The sequence below is a fragment of the Micropterus salmoides genome, unplaced genomic scaffold, assembly GCF_014851395.1.
Source record: "Micropterus salmoides isolate LMB-PRFRI ecotype aquatic unplaced genomic scaffold, ASM1485139v1 Ms_hic_scaffold_6, whole genome shotgun sequence".
In the NCBI taxonomy this organism is placed as follows: Eukaryota; Metazoa; Chordata; class Actinopteri; order Centrarchiformes; family Centrarchidae; genus Micropterus; species Micropterus salmoides.
In genome coordinates this window covers 10,453,847-10,471,222 of record NW_024044348.1, presented here as the reverse complement: position 1 = coordinate 10,471,222, position 17,376 = coordinate 10,453,847, and the positions used below count along the sequence as shown (strand labels likewise).

At 36.6% G+C, this 17,376-nt stretch overlaps 1 protein-coding gene across 2 annotated transcripts in view; it reads left to right on the top strand.

Moving 5' to 3' along the window:
- The window catches only part of LOC119890065 (A disintegrin and metalloproteinase with thrombospondin motifs 7), an 86,142-nt gene that overhangs the window by 29,808 nt on the left and 38,958 nt on the right, over window positions 1-17,376 (top strand). For both annotated transcript variants that reach the window (XM_038701090.1, XM_038701091.1), the window contains exons 5-9: window positions 1,873-1,956; window positions 3,735-3,859; window positions 5,000-5,149; window positions 9,489-9,632; window positions 15,774-15,918. In XM_038701090.1, the coding sequence (XP_038557018.1) occupies window positions 1,873-1,956; window positions 3,735-3,859; window positions 5,000-5,149; window positions 9,489-9,632; window positions 15,774-15,918 (648 nt within the window). The remainder of the gene's footprint in view (window positions 1-1,872; window positions 1,957-3,734; window positions 3,860-4,999; window positions 5,150-9,488; window positions 9,633-15,773; window positions 15,919-17,376) is intronic.

Here is a 17,376-nt window from a genome sequence, read left to right as displayed (position 1 = left end):
AAATATGAAGCCATCAATGAAATTTCTTAAACAATCTACTAACTAGGCAACATAAGTTTTATGCAGCCTACTACATCAGTCCAACATTTTCTTGCACCAAATGCATAACTGCTGTGCACTCTGGATGATATACACCTCTGGAGTGACCATCATTGTTGACTTGCTTCCTTAGCCCTCCCAAGGGTTGATCTTACAAAGTGCACTTCCCTTATGATAGCAGTGGGGATTCAATGCGGGCATGTTGAACGACTAAAACAAATTGGTTTTTAACAAATTGTGAATCACTGCAACCACAGGAGGTCCTTGAGCAAACAGTCATAAGTGTGCACAAAAATATTAGGCTGATAGGTGTTGTAGATATGCACACACATCCAAACCCCTCCAGGCCTATGTCTGGCGGAGATAATAAATTAATTCCTCTGAATGACTCGGGTCATCTTTTAAATTGCTCGATGCACAAAATGAATGAATGAATGAAGGTAAAACAGATGACAGGATTTTTCTGAAAATGTAAAAATGTTTTATTTGTTGTTTGAAGAAATGACAGTTTACTGCATTGTAAAGTAGTGAGTGTACAGCTTGTGTAACAGTGTAAATTTGCAGTCCCCTCAAAATAACATCACAAAGCCATTACAAGATCTCAGGTGTGGATGGGGAGCAGGGGTGTTAAATTTGGTGTTATCGCTCTCATACTGGTCACTGTAAGTTCAACATGGCACCTCATGGCAAAGAACTCTCTGCGGATCTGAAAAAAAGAATTGTTGCTCTATATAAAGATGGCCAAGACTATAAGAAGATTGCCAAGACCCTGAAACTGAGCTGCAGCACCGTAGCCAAGACCATACAGTGTTTCAACAGGACAGGTTCCACTTAGAACAGGCCTTGCCATGGTCGACCAAAGAAGTTGAGTGTACGTGCTCAGCCTCATATTCAGAGGTTGTCTTTGGGAAATAGACGTATGAGTGCTGCCAGCATTGCTGCAGAGATTGAACGGATGGGGGGTTAGCCTGTCAGTGCTCAGACCATACACCACACTGCATCAAATTGGTCTGCATGGCAGTCGTCCCAGAAGGAAACTTCTTCTAAAGTCCGCAAACAGTTTGCTGAAGACAAGCAGACTAAGGACATGGATTACTGGAATCATGTCCTCTGGTCTGATGAGACCAAGCTCTGTGATGCCGTCATGGAGGAGTGGAAGAGGACTCCAGTGGCAACCTGTGAAACTCTGGTGAACTCCATGCCCAAGAGGGCTAAGGCAGTGCTGGCAAATAATGGTGGCCACTCAAAATATTGACACTTTGGGCCCAATTTTGTCATTTTCACATAGGGGTGTACTCCCTTTTGTTGCCAGTGGTTTAAACATCAATGGCTGGATGGCGTGCTATTTTGAGGGGACAGAAAGTTTACACTGTTATACAACCTGTCCACTCACTACTTTACATTGTAGCAAAGTGTCATTTCTTCAGTGTTGTCACATGAAAAGATATAAACAAATATTTACAAGAATGTAAGGGGTGTACTCACTTTAGATACTGTAACTATAATACACCATTCTTTCTTTTAAATTATAACGATATAATTTTGAGGTTTGACTTTTCTGTATAATGAAGTTTTAAATTGAATGTCTTTTTTTATTCTTCTTTGTAGATTTATTTTCTGATAGTGTTATCACATATGAGCCATAGCAGTTACCTGCTAACCTTAGTTTCTATCAGTCATACCATATAAAAGGCTCATTATATGGAGCAAATTATGAATCAACAATTTATTTGTTGTATAAATTGTCTCATTGGGATTACTTTGATCTACCCAGTGTCATGGTAGTCAGGAATCATATGATTTCCAAACGTTTAATGTGATTTCTTTTTTCAGGTGGCGGGTCTGTTCCGAGACGCCAGTATTGGAAATGCAATCAACATTGTGGTTGTTCGACTCATCCTACTGGAGCAGGATGAGGTAAAAACCTGTTTATGTTGATGAAATGCGGTTAATTTTAGATTACACCAGCTGAGCAGTAAAAAAAGACCTACGCATTATTCCTCAAATGTGTAATTAACATATTGTGTATATTAATTTTTATTTTAGATTAATTTTAGATTACACCAGCTGAGCAGTAAAAAAAGACCCACGCTTTATTCCTCAAATGTGTAAATAACATATTGTGTATATGTGCAGTGATGACATGCATTAAGCTTAAAATAATTATTTCAAACTATCAAGGTGAATTGTAATTCAAAAATAACCCACAAAGCCTAATCCTAAACTATGTAGTGAACCTGAAGTTGTTTTGTTCATTCATGTTGTCTCACTTGAGCAAAAAGCTAACATTCCTTTAAAGTAGTTCTATTTTATTTTACAGTAAGTCAGCAAACAGATATCCATTTTAGCGCTGCTAGCTAGTTTTCTCAAGTTTGCACTAGTGAAAAAACAGGACAGGAAGTCGGTCAGACAGACATTACCTTTGAACAGAGCTAGGCTAGCTGTTTCCCCACTTTTTCCAGTCTTTATGCTAAGCTAAGCTAACCAGCTGCTAACTGTTTACCGTACAGATACAAGCTTGATCTCGATCTTCTCATCTAACTCTTCGAAAGAAAGCAAATAAGCTTATTTCCCAAAATGTTGAACTCTTGCTTTAACATTTTTTGTTCCCAAGGTAGTTCAGATTTTGAATATTAAGTCAAAGCCCTAATGCAAAGCCAGGTGAAAGGCATTACAGCACAGATACTCTTCAAGTTTTGATGTTGAAAAGACCAAATTCTGAAGTAATTTTCCTGCTTCTTCATAGTTTTTTTTAAATGAACAGGGTCCTAATTTTCAATGTGACCAATAAAACTCAAAAGCAGATAGATTCATGAATGTTTGTCTTTTTCTTGTATAAGTATTGTAATGCTGTTTAGTCTGTTCATCCTTTATGATATCTGGTCTTCTAGTGCCTTATCCATTAGCTGAGTTTATTTATTAACACTGTATATACATAGTAAATTGAAATTATGTATTTGAATAGTGACACCAACTTGTTTTACCTTTTCATTAGTTTTTGATGCACTGGAAATGGAATAATCTAAATACAAAATGAGAAAAGCCCAGTGAATTACTTTGCTCAGACGTGTCAATTAAAGTTTACAAGGTAATTTAAAACATTGGAGATAGACATTTTCTAAAATAAAAATAACTACTAGAGTAGCTGTGACTGTCATTTATCACCTATATTATCTAAATGAAACCTGTATACATACATTTTATCTTTGCATAATCACATTCATAATGACTCATAAGTATATTCTACATCTGCTTTTAGTTGGTCGGCAGAAGTCAACACTTATCCGATATTGTCATTTGCAGTAGCAGATAATAAGATGTAGATGTGAATGGGTCAAATAAAAAAAGAGAGATACTTATTTGCATCACTAGTTATTCTGATCATCATGTGTGTAAATTCAAAAGCACGTGTGAAGAAACATGTCCTGGACCATTAAGTTTATCTGAACAAACTAAAGATCTACAGAAATTTACTACGGACAAGGATAATGTGAGAATGGCACAAATCAGTGTTGCCAAAAGTTGAGTGACATATTACCTTACTTTTACCTTCTCAATGTCGATGCATGCCTTTTGACATCAAATGATGCAGCCTTTTAGCTGAATTGCTCCAGATATGCAATCTAGATACTAATTTTTTACTTGTCCATGTCATGTTGTCTTCCCTTCATCTCAATGTTACATTTGTATAACAGGATGACTTAAAGATTACACACCATGCTGACAACAGCTTAAACAGCTTCTGCAAGTGGCAGAAGAAACTTAACATGAAAGGAGATGAACACCCACTCCACCATGATGTGTCAGTTCTGCTCACCAGGTAAATAAAAATGGTCTTCCAAGATATTTTAATTTTATTATGTCATTCCAGAGCAGTTATAGATTTACTAATTTAGATGGTTGCAGAATGAAGAATCAAAGCTGTATGCATCTGAATCACAAACATGTAGTGAATTGTACTGAATTAACAATGCAGTTAATTGAAGTTAACAACATGTGGTTGTTGTATGTATATATGTACAGTATGTGTGTATATGTGTATATATATATATATATATATATGTATATATATATATGTATATATATATATATATGTATATATATATATGTATATATATATGTATATATATATGTATATATATATGTATATATATATATATGTATATATATATACATATATATATATATATATATATATACATATATATATATATATATACATATATATATACATATATATATATATATATACATATATATATATATATATATATATATACATATATATATATATGTATATATGTATATACATATATATATATATGTATATATATGTGTATATATATATATGTATATATATATGTGTATATATATATGTATATATATATGTATATATATATAGCATGTGTGTTTACATATTATATGATTACAGGATAGTTAATTTAAATATATGCCAAATATGTAAAACAAACACATGAATTTATCGTTTTTATATATATGTGATAGATAGGTATAACATGTCCATATATGCAATTGTTTCAATTTTTTCAATATAATGTATTACAGAATATGTACATATATAAAATGTTTTATATTTTCATAAACAATCATATATCAAATGTCCCTATGGGATTATGTTAATGTGAACTTTACCAGGGTGTTTGCACCTTAACTTGATTACATGTGACAGATTTGTTTTCCCACAGGTTTTTAAACTAATGTGGAAAAGTCAGTGGTTTACAGTATATGTAACAGCAATTTATTACATCTATAAAATGATGGCTAGTCTTAGAATTAACATCAGTGAGACATGTTATTTTAAAAATCTCTTGTTTTTCTTTAGTTTCCCACCACCTCCCTCCCCTATTTTTCTTACCTCCCATCGTTTTAATCTGTTATCCATCACCTGGTAATTGTTTCAGCAGATATCTGACCAACACCCTTTTTGTCCTTTTCACAGGAAGGACATCTGTGCAGCCATCAACATGCCTTGTGAGACTCTGGGTCTGTCCCATGTGGCTGGGATGTGTCAGTCGCATCGCAGTTGCAGCATTAGTGAGGACACTGGCCTCCCATTGGCCTTCACTGTAGCTCACGAGCTAGGACACAAGTAAGGTTGCACTGCACACACAGGCACACACATAATATTGTCATAAAGAAGTTGTTCTCTTCTTTCTAGCCAGTGACAGTTGGTTATTCTGGCTGAACTGATTGTTGCTAGCAGATTTTATCAGCTGTATCAAAACTAGCTAATTAAGCTGGCACTCTTTTGCTCATTACTGCTATTTTATCACACTTTCAGCCTTTTAATTAACCCCTTTGGAATTTGTTCTCGAGGATTTTTTTGTGCTCAAATGACTTCACAGTAGACTTGGTAATTAAAGGATATAAATGGTGTTTAAAACAACAACGACACAGAAAGAAACAAAAAATAAAACAAAATAACGTGTTCCAAAGGTAATCACAAGACATGGGGTAAAACTGCTTTAAACCTTCCAAACAAATTATATTTTAAATAACCTATTATAGTATTTAATTGGTATTTGAAAGCACATGACTTACCCAGGTAATATAGTAATTCTGCATGTGTTAAAGCAAACCAATGAAACCCATAATCAAAATTCCATGTGTATATGAAGGAGTGTGTATATTATGCGATAACAGCAGGGCCAGTCCTGTACATCCTGGGTCCTTAAGCAGGATAATCTTGCGGGCCCTGCCTTACCGTGGATTGACAGAAATGTAATCATAAAACCATCTACCATATGCATTTATAACCCTTATGCATTTTATTTGCACCTCTAGAAATATGATGGGCCACAGTTCCTTTCCAAATTAAATTCACCCACTGAAACACTCAAAGTAAAACTGACTGACTGCTATTTTTACTTCTACTTTGTTTTTGTCTGAATGCTTGGTGTTGAAAATGTAAATTCCACAGACTGTACAACTACTATTGATATAGCAGAACGACTAAAGATTCTGCACAATATTGTAGTTTGATATTATATTTATTTTTATTATCTAAACACACATTATGAAAAACTACCCATGTAAGGTGCAAAACAACTTCAACACAACACAAATCACTTTTGTGGGCAAAATTAGTCACACTTGAAATTAGAGTACACATATGTACACACAGTTACATTTTCCAGCATTGATAAAGACATAGAGGAAACAAACAGGAAACTTGCTAGCTTTAAGATGTGTCAACTTGATGATGGGCCTGGTATAAAAAAACAAAACATGAACATTTGTCGTGATTAGTTGTTTTTATTATTTTGAAGACTATTCGTTTAAAGCATTATCTTGATCTTGATTATAACTAAATAATACATAAGGTCAATTTGTTGTAAACAAAGAGAAATTATTAATTTACCATTGGCAACATATTGTTAACTTAGCAGCATTATCTGTTGTGGTATCCTCTATATCTGAACCAGGAGTTACAGTAGAGTCATTTCTAGCTGCGTGGGACAGTTACCAATTTTGAATCAAACAAACGTGATGATCCTCAGTTGTCACTATAAAAGACTGTCAGTAGCTAGCACTACATTAGCAACAACAAGTACCAATTCACTGTAGATATGTAACGTAGGTTTGCCAGGTCAGAAGATCAGTCAATTCAGCAAATGATGCATGAGTTTGGGGCGCCCTAAGCAGCTGCTTAGTTGGCTTATAGGAAAGGCCAGATCTGGATGACAGGCTAGTTAACCTGAGAAGTCCTTTGGACTTGGCATGGTTTATCCTGTGAGGATTTGGGTGCACTGAGGTAAATGGTAAATGGTAAATGTACTGTACTTACATAACACCTGTCATGTCTTCCGACCACTCAAAGAACTGTCAAATGTCACGTTCATCCAATTCACACACATTCATACATAGGTGGCAGAGGCTGCCTGCACGGGCCAAATGCTCACCCGAAAGAAGCTAATCATACACACACACTCACATACTGATGGCACAGCCTTTGGGAGGTTCAGTAATTGCGTATCTGCTCTACCAAACTAGCCCTATCTAAGACATTGGATATGCTTCACCTTCATAATAAGCATGGATGAGATCTGGGGCCTCATTTATAAAACTGAGCGTGGAATCACATCAAAATCTTTAAGATCATAGCAAACGGTGACATAAAGGCTAAAAAAACAAACATCACAGTGTGAAGTCATGCTGGGGATGTTGAGACAAGACTAAATATGCTGTTTGGTGGACACAGTGTGGGCAATACAAATGCCAAAAAGTAATTAGAGTGGCACCATGTGGTGGATACTGTGAATGCCTCAGAAAGTAGGACTGTCACCTATATAAATAAAAGTTGTCCGACTTTAAAGTGAACGCCAAAAAGTGCGTAGCCTTACACAGGTGGTGTTTGTGCCACAGCTTTGGAAAAGGGGACATCAGAGCTCACCCCCCTTGAAGAGAAACTATCAGGAATTTATGTGGGAATCCCTCCTGAGTGAAGTGGTGGATGGGCACACAGATGTATAAGACACATGACGGGATGACACAGTTAGCTTACATAATTTGTATTCCCTTGTTTGCAATGAGAGTAAATCAAATGCATTAAAGACGTGTCTATACATTCATGTGCAAAAACACAGTTTTAGTTGCTGTCTGGGGACAGGGGTCAGGTTTGGGTCCAACACAACCATCGGTGTCGGGGTAGAGCCACATTCCTTTGCTGTGGCATTATGTTACACATCACACACTCTAACATTTAGGCACACCATTTAGGGCTTGTATGACATTTTTCCTCTTCTGGCACTGAGGCAATGCTATCTGCCGTTCAGAAGTCCGCTCTACAACAGGCAAGGTGTCACTTGCAAGGTTAGTGGATGGTTTAGACACTGCAGTAGAGGAAAACTGCAATTTATTTAGGATTTCTACATTAATCATTCGTACCTGGAAGCCAGCCATCACGGACAGCTTTGGCTTTAAGTCTGCGCCAACATGCTGTGTCTCAACATGAATGAGTCATGGCTTGTCCCAGGCCACCAAGCCACTACATTCGTCAGTAACATGTCCACGTGGCATTTGATTTTTACGTACAGCTGCGACAAACCAATTATACCTCCTAACATGTCAGGCATAACATGGCTAAAGGTTGGCTGAGATATCCCCTGACATGTCAGCCAATCCCCTTTGAAAAGGACCGGTTGCCAGAAGTGGCATGGCTTGGTTTATGCGGCTTCTCTGTAAAGCTGGGCTCAATACGGCATAGAGATCCAAGAGAACAGCTTGTGGAAGTCAGAACTGGCTCATAAGACACTCATCATCATTGGCCAGTAGAGCTTGCTGGTCCCTGAAGATTCGCTCCCTCCTTTTTTCAGTTTTCAGTTCACCACATCTTCCAACACTTACAAATTAGCCGTTGTGTATCATTTACATACTTTTTATACCCACCCATTTGATTGTATTTGAAAAGTTACAGGTATGGGAATCACCCTGATTGTAAATAATAAACTTTAACTTAACTATTTGTATAGCACATTTCAAAATACAGTTACAAAATTCTTTACGTAAATTGAAAAGCATTTTGTCGTAAAGTTCTTGTGCACTCCAGGAAGTATCAATAAAACAGGTGTTTGTTTTTTGATTTTAAGAATGGCTTTTATCCATTTTTGGAAGTTAACTCTCAGTCACAGTCTGCCCCTCCCTCATGGTGTGATTTCTTCAAGGTATATGCTAGACCAAGATTTTCTCTGATATGAGATTTGTGTTGTAATAAATGTATTTATTCAAGGATATTACTGCATGCAACTGGCAACACTAAAATGTCTAATTTCATCATTAATATTGTGAAACTGGTGAAGCAATTGTCCATAAAGCAAGATCCTGTATCATACAGACACTGAGTCTAGCTAGCTGCTAACAGAGCTTCAGAGAGCAAAGTAGTGTTTTTTTCACTCTCTGAAACTATTTGACCGAGCATAACATTACACCAGCAAGTAATTTATTAATTAATAAATACAAAAGCTAAGTTTCATTTTGTAGTTTATGTATATTCTGAATACACATTTATGCCTAAAGCTGATAAAATATGCGAGCAATCTTTATAGCTTTTTAGCTAACGATTGCTAGCTAAAATTGAGAGGCCTGATGATATGATCCTCTTCAATGTTAAATGTGGTGAAAACAAGCTCAGTGTTTAGTTGCTATTTAATCAAATGTTGAACCTCAAAAACATTATGCAAAAGTCAACTCGGTTGTGACTGTAAACCTCATTATCACTTTTTCCCATTAAAGAAAACAAATCAGACTTTCTGTGCAAAATCCCATTTTGTTAATGGAATAGTAATTTTCAAAGCATATATAAAGGCTGAATTTATCTGTTGAAACCACATGTGTTATTGCACACCGTAGCTTTACCTTGAAGTATGTGTTACATGTTGTGCCCACTCACTTTAATTTCCCTCTGTGTGGGATGTGCTTTTATGTCACAGCTTTGGGATTCAGCATGATGGCAACGGTAATGACTGTGAACCCATTGGGAAACGACCTTTCGTCATGTCTCCACAGCTCCTGTATGGCACCTCCCTGCCCAGGTGGTCACGCTGCAGTCGCCAATATATCACCCGCTTCCTTGAGTAAGTGCCATACATGCTTTTTGACTTAACTGCTGTCACAACCTTTTGTATGAGCTAACTATGTATTGAAGGATAAAGAAGAGATCAGGGTGTCTGCTAATACCAAGCAGTGATCCAATACCAGTGCTCTCCAAATTGAACATCTGTGTAATACTACCTTACTTAGTTGAACTCATTGGGATCAATCATTTTATTGGTGGATGTGCACTGTATTATTATTTTGTTGTGGATTTTTTTATTGTAGGGGGTGTTTTTAACATCTATATACAAATAAACTAATAAAATAAAAAACATTCTTATATAAGGTGACAAGAAGCTGTAGCTTTACATTATGACAAGTATGTTTATACAACAATGGTTCTTTTTAGGCTAGTGCATAACCCAGTTTAATTTTATTGCCGATAGTTTGTAAGGCTGCAGTGTAAATTTTTACCATATCCTGACCTGAGGGCAGACACACCATTGTGTTCAACTTGTCTAATACATGTAACACACAGTTCGTGCTGTAGAATTACTGGTGTTTACACATACAGACCTGAGCTCAACACAAAGCTGCTGTGAACAATAGTGTTTAGATTTGCCGTGGTTATTATATAATCATATGTTGTTTTTCCTCACAAATCAGAACTGACCTGCTAAACTACGTTTGTTGCTCTGTGGGGTTTTTACTAGGGCTGCACGATTAATATAATGTAATTGCAATCGGAATCTTAATCACGATGTCATTATGTGCAATTACATAACTGTAAAAACTGCAAACTCTCAGTTTGCACTGCAGTCTGCTCATTATCTCTGCCCACACGGGGCTTTCGCATGTGCCCCTAAAACAGATAAGTATGAACCACAAAAAGTAATTTATGGGCAGTGAGCGAATAACGTTAAAGTCAACAACCTACCGTAACCCCCCCTCCCAGCCCCACTGTTAATTGTTCAAAACATATCTGGACTTGCCACTGGAGCACTGACAGAAATGCAGGTTGCTCTGTGACAGAGACTTCGGTGACAGCTGAAGCGGTAAGACAGAAGAAAACAGGGATAAGATAAAGAAGGTTTAGCTTTGGATCGCTGGGCAATGCAGTTAACTTAGCTGCATTGCTACCTTTTGTTTATCAACTTTTCATAAAGCCGATGTCAGTCACTTCTCGTCAACCAACAAATCACAGCCTGGATGGGGCGGGACATTAGAAAAAGTTTGACGTGCTGCAGCAAATAATTAAATGTTGAACAAAATGATTATTGACAAGTTAATACTTAGCATTAACTAATTAGAGACCAATATAGATAATTTTGCTTGCACAAGGATTTAATAAATAAAAACAACTCACAGAAATGAAACAGCTGTAACTGGATTTAATATTCGACTAGTGGTAAAATAGTATACTACTATTATATGAAATTATAATGAATATAGTAATTATTAACATTATACTAACAGTATACTATTAACTGAACATTATACTCTTTATTTAATCTTACAATATTATACGCATACACTCATTTACACTAGTTCCTCCTCCAGGTTGTGGATAGAGCCTCTGCACTGGACAGATGTAGATTTAGATCCAGGATGCCAGTGTGCCAATATTTTCTCCTTTTAGTCACCTCCTCTGTAGAGCAACACGCACGCCTTGTTCTGTTTTACATCTGTTTTACTAAAGTTATTGTTATAAATATACTACTAATAACTTTGTTCAAGATGAGAAAAAACATTTCAAAATGTGCATTTTCCTTGACAATCAAGAAAGTAGACTCGGTACCATTTGTTCCATTATGATCGAATTGCAATATTATCCAGAATAACTGCAATATGACTTTTTCTCCAAATTGTGCAGTCCTAGTTTTTACTGCTATCTGAGCCATTCAGGATTGATAGAGCAGCAGCTGCATATACAGTCATGGCCAAAAGTGTTGGCACCCCTGAAATTTTTCCAGAAAATCAAGTATTTCTCACAGAAAAGTATTGCATTAACACATGTTTTGCTATACACATGTTTATTCCCCTTATGTGTATTGGAACAAAACAAAAACAAAAAAGGAAAAAAAGCAAATTAAACATAATTGCACACAAAACCCCAATAAACTGTATTTTAACTCTTATTTTCTGGTGTCATAGTAACATGGCAACAAAGTATTGCAACAAAGCAAACAAATAATTAAGTAAATTGTTAATTTTGTTTTTACAGGATCATTTAAATGCCACCTTTCTCACCTCCTGACAATACAGTTAGATACAAATACATGCTTAGGCAGTATATATGTATGCTTGTCTATATCTATTCATAGTACAGTGTCTGTAAACGAGACAGTCAGCTGCTACTGTCAAAGACTTGCACTGTGATTCTGGCTTCAACAGGACATGTGTTGAATGTCTGAAATAGTTCACTATAGTTGCCCTAGTTTCTCTGCTCAAAGCATCTGGAATCTATTTAGTGGGTGTCTAGCTACTTGACAGCATTGTAGCTTCTTGACTCCACTGTGGAAAAAAAGGGCTGCAGGGCAATATTTACACTTGTGGGAGTTTGCTACACAAAGGCCACTGGTTTGCGTGTTTGTGTATGCCTGTCTGAGCGATGGTAATTAAAAGAGAGACAGGGAGAGCTGTCCCAGCACTTACATGAACCATTTCCACACATTTGTAGATAAAAGTTATCAAAAGGAACTGGCCTGACTATACTATGTAGGACTTTAACTATCATTTTTAGGATGTTAGCATGCTATATTTAGCAGTGAAATAATAGAATTTGGTGATTAGATTTTGAGGTATTTTGTCATGAACTGAAACGTTTGACAAGTGGAGAAAACTTGACCTGCTGGTGACACGAGATAAGAGACAAACTATACCAAAGTCATTAGAATTCATCCTCTGGTGAACTCAAATATCTATTCCAATTTTCTGGATTGTTATTACACCGCTTGCCTGGTCCTCTCCAAGCAACGCTCCGAAGCCGCCGGTAACGTTTGGACAATCTCACCGCTGATAGGCTTTCGCAACATCGCGTGAATTTCTCGCCCAAGCTGAAAAATTTGAACTTGAGCGAATCAGCGAATTGCGCGACAAACGCCTCATTCGTGCCGCCCAGAGCGAATTCGCAGGAATTTGCGTCTTTGCATTGACTTTGTATGTAATCAAGCCGCCCAAAACGCTGGATTCGCTTTCGGTGGGAAAGGACCTTTAGAGCCACCCAGCTAGAGTGTTTTAAAACGAGGGATACTTTTAATCATCATCTCCTGTATGAATACATATCTTATAATAAAGTTACACAAGCTATCACAGTCTGTGATGATCTCCTGTAGGGTACAGATTTTGAGCTCAGCCCTGGTTTACTCTGGCCCATTTTAGCATCTGAATATGCCTGTTACAACTGTTGTGTGTAGATAGCAATGTTGATCTGTTTGTAAGTCACCTGCTTTTGTCCAGACTGAATTATCTTAACAATTATTGGATGAATAGAGATGTAAAATAATAGTAATGGTAGTCCTAGTTATACAAATATCAGTAACAATGAATAATAGTAGTAATAATGATAGCAATAGTAATGATAATAATAACAGGTAATAATAATATAAGTAAATAATAATAATAAGAATTGTAGCAGAGCCATCTAATTTGGTACAGTAACTCATGTTCCCCACAGGGGATTCTCTGACTTTCCATCTATCATTATCATATCAACATTTTATTTTTCCCCCCCAATACTTTGCTTTAAGACCAAATACCTGCAAAATATTCTAAGCAGCCTCAGCTGTACTCTGTGTTTAGTGCTAATTAGCAAATGTTAGCATGCTAACACGCAAAACTAAATGGTGAACATGGTAAACATTATACCTGCTAAACATCAGCATGTTTGCATTGTCACTGTGAGTGTGGTACATCCTCACAGAGTAATATCATTTAATTTAATGGTCATTTGATGGGAACAGATACAGTGGACATAGAGAATTGGATAACAATTATCCAATGCATTGTATTGCAGCATTTATAGCTGCTGCTAATTTCCAATGCCTGTCCCTTTAGGCTAAGACACCAAAGGGAACAGCTCGAGTTAATTTGTTTGTGATACAGATGTCTAAATGAAAAAAAATACCATTATAAACCCCATTTTCATTGACTTAGGCAAGATGACAATTGAGAGCAAAAGAGATAAAAAAAAAATGCTGTCTTCTTCCCATCCACCGCCCTCCCAGTTTGCATGGCCCTTTTTTGCCTTCTTTTTTCACACTCAGTATCTTGTCTCAGAGTCTTTTGATCTCCATATCCAGCTAGCCGCTCCAAAAAGCTAAATTGATCATTTTCTTCTCATTCCTCTAAATGCCAGATCCCCCCACCCCCCCTCTGTGTTTTATCTCTTTCACTGACTACAGGACAAGGCTTCCATTGTATATGGGTTTATTTGTCCCGCAGGCCTCTACTGCTCATGCTGCTTCAAAGGTTTGATCTGTAGGGTCTTATTTTATGTGGAATGTACCATGTCACACTGCAGTGAGTGGTTTAGATATGATCACATAGATGGGCTTCTCATAAACGGAGCCACCCTGTAATGTCCAGAGTAGAATTCCTGAAAGGCCATAGAGGCTAAGTTTCAACTAACCAAAAGTAATTTCAAATTAATTAAATTGCTGCATAAAGAAACAACAGAAGTTGAAACAAACAGTTACAGCCTGGATATATCATACACATAACATATATTATCGAATCGTATATTGATTGTAAAATATTTTTAAAGGATGAATTGACTGAATAGGATTCAGTAAACAGTTGATTAATGAGAAAAAGCATTTCCAGGAAAGCTGGTGTTGACAAAGGCTGTAGTAGAACCTAATTTGCCATCTGAGCTGCCTTTCAGTCCAGATGCACTCATGGAGAACATTTTAATTGCTGCTATTCAATCATCAGTGTGAGGTCATCTCAAATTAATGAATTTGTTGTAAGTGCTAAACAATCAGTGTCCGTATCTTTTAATCTGATGTTTCAAAATTTCATATTGACAAGACATTGTCCAACATTTTATAACATGTATTATTTATACATGTCCTTCTATTTAAAGCAGTTCTAATCATACTTTTATATTTACAAAAGATGAACAAATTTTGGGTAATATGAAAGGGTTTGGTAGTGATTATCACCCGACTCTGCAGTTCCCCTCCTTTCTTCGGAGTGTTTTAGTATCTTTCAGCTCATTGTTTTGGTTTTAAGACCCAAAACTTTAGTGTTTTGGTTCTCTCTCACTGCTCTCAGCTGCGTTGTTTTCAGATGCAGCAGGCAGCTCTTTTAAGTAAAAAAAAACAACAAAACGATAAAATATTAGACTTACTTTCATCAGGTATCCAGAAACATGACTCCAATTCAATTCTAATGTTGTTACATGTCTGCTGAATGTCTAAACTAAATAGGCATGTTTGCCATGTCAACATTATCAGATGATAATATTTTAAATCTACAACATGTTTTACTTGATTTCTTCCAGGTGGAGTAGTTAAAACGCACTGAAGCACAGTAATCACGATGTGACACCATATGTGACAAGTAATACAAAAACACTACATATCAAAGTAGTGTACCCTGTCGCATGAGGGGGAGCGCACAGTTAAAGCATGTATGTGATTCTGGGGAAATCCAATACTATGACAAATACCATGATATAGAACTAATAACGACACAGCAAGTAAGTTGTGGCTTGTCAAACTGCTGCTACAGTTGCTGCATGAAAATTTGTACATATTCTTGGTCCCCAGAGGATGAATCCTACTTTGGTTATTGCCTGACTTTTCTCCAAGTGCCACCATATGAATATTTTGTAGTTTGTTGTTTGTTGAACAGTAAGCCAACATGATCGGTGTTTCTTGTTTGATTGTCTGTTAATACAGATTCTTGTTGCATTCATTTCTGCTATTTATTGCAAGCAAAAGCTGTTGCCTCGGCCAGAAACTTACATTTGGGATACAGGATATTTCCAGGGGAATACCTGCCCATTTTTAGGTGTTTAGAAGTAATGCAGTTTTAGTAAAAGCTTTTGTGGTTGCAGCCAATTGCAGCAAGAGAGTAGAAAACTATGTTTATTTTAATAAAAATGTTGCAGAATGGTACCGTGCATTACAAAAAGATCTTTTTAACTGAGCTCTACCTTCTCCTACCTCTCACAGTCGCGGGTGGGGCTGGTGCCTGGATGATGCACCGGTGAAGGATAAGCTGTCGCTGAACTCTGTGCTTCCTGGGGCTCTGTACAGCGCTGCCCATCAGTGTCGGCTGCAGTATGGATCTGGGTCCCTGCTCTGCGATGACATGGATGTAAGACTCTCTATACCAACAAATACATCAAAATAAATCCATACAAAGCCATGTACAGTTGTATGGAAAGAATATGGGTCTCCTGCATTCTCCGTTTCTTCTTTCTTGTAGTGTTCTCTTCTCCGCTGTTCACGTTTGTCTACATTTATATTTTTTAATATTATTCTGTCTTGTTTTGTTGTCTTATTCTCCCACATAACTTTGAAACAACTTTGTTTTGATTTTGTGACCTAACCTTTTACTTTTAAAGTGGCATAACAAAATGTTCCCATTGATCCCATTATATCTTCAGTACACTACTTTCAACATCCGACCATCTAATTATTGTACTGTACCAGATAGTTAAAAATAGAAGCTCTACCTCTAAACCAACTATTATTAATACACTAACCTACTGGAAATCATTTGCTGCCTACAGACCCTATATCCTTCACACAAAGTAGGGCATCATGTTTGTAAACTAGGGCAGAAAAAGTCATCATAGCACTCACCTCTCACTGCCGCTCTTTAAGCTTAATGCTCTGAGCGCACAGTAATAACTGCCGGTGAGTCAGTCGTATTACACTTGAAGTCAGAATCAATTTAATAAGCCACAAGACAAACACGTGTTTGCTTGTACACAGCTTCTTTTACTATGTACTCATCAGTCACTTGGTCATTATTAACACTTCCACACCTGCTGACCAGCTCGACAGTGAATTACATCTCCAATATTTGAGCTTCTACAGTAATGATCCCAGTGGGTATACTGAAGGTTTTAAATCCAGACTGGGACCAACAGACATTTCTTTACCAGTGTCACTAGATAGTATAGTGTAATAATATAGTTTTATTATATTCTCATCTTACAATTGTTTTACCAGTTGTACAGTTGACTTTAGTGCTCTCTGTGCTGTTCTACAATTAGGATTTCATAAGAATGTTAATTCAGATGGCATCTTCACAAGTGAGTACAACCTTTCAGTTGTTAGATCATTAAGAGGCAAGTCTACCTAGTGATCTCATTTTATAATCCCACCATTGCAACCACCACAAATAATTTATCCTATTTTTTATAATCCAGACATACTGGACATGGCGGATAGATAGCACTGATTTTTAGTGAGAATTGTAACACTGTATCTTTGCCTGCATTCAGACTGAAAGTAGTAAAGTAGTTGTGGATGTATTTCTACAGGTACCACAAACACCATTCAAGAAATCCAGTTTGAGTAGTACGTCAGTGAGTTTAAGGCTAATCAGACATTTGTAGAGACAAGTAAGAATATGTAACTTTGGCTGGCCAAAGGTTTTAATTACAGGTTAATGCTAAAATGTATGGTGGAAAATGTAGTAACAGTAGACTAGACATCAGCCCTTTTCCTTTGCATTACAAATCGAAGACACATATGGTATATTATAAATTACATTTATTCATTTAGCTGACGCTTTTATCCATAGCGACTTACATTTGCTATG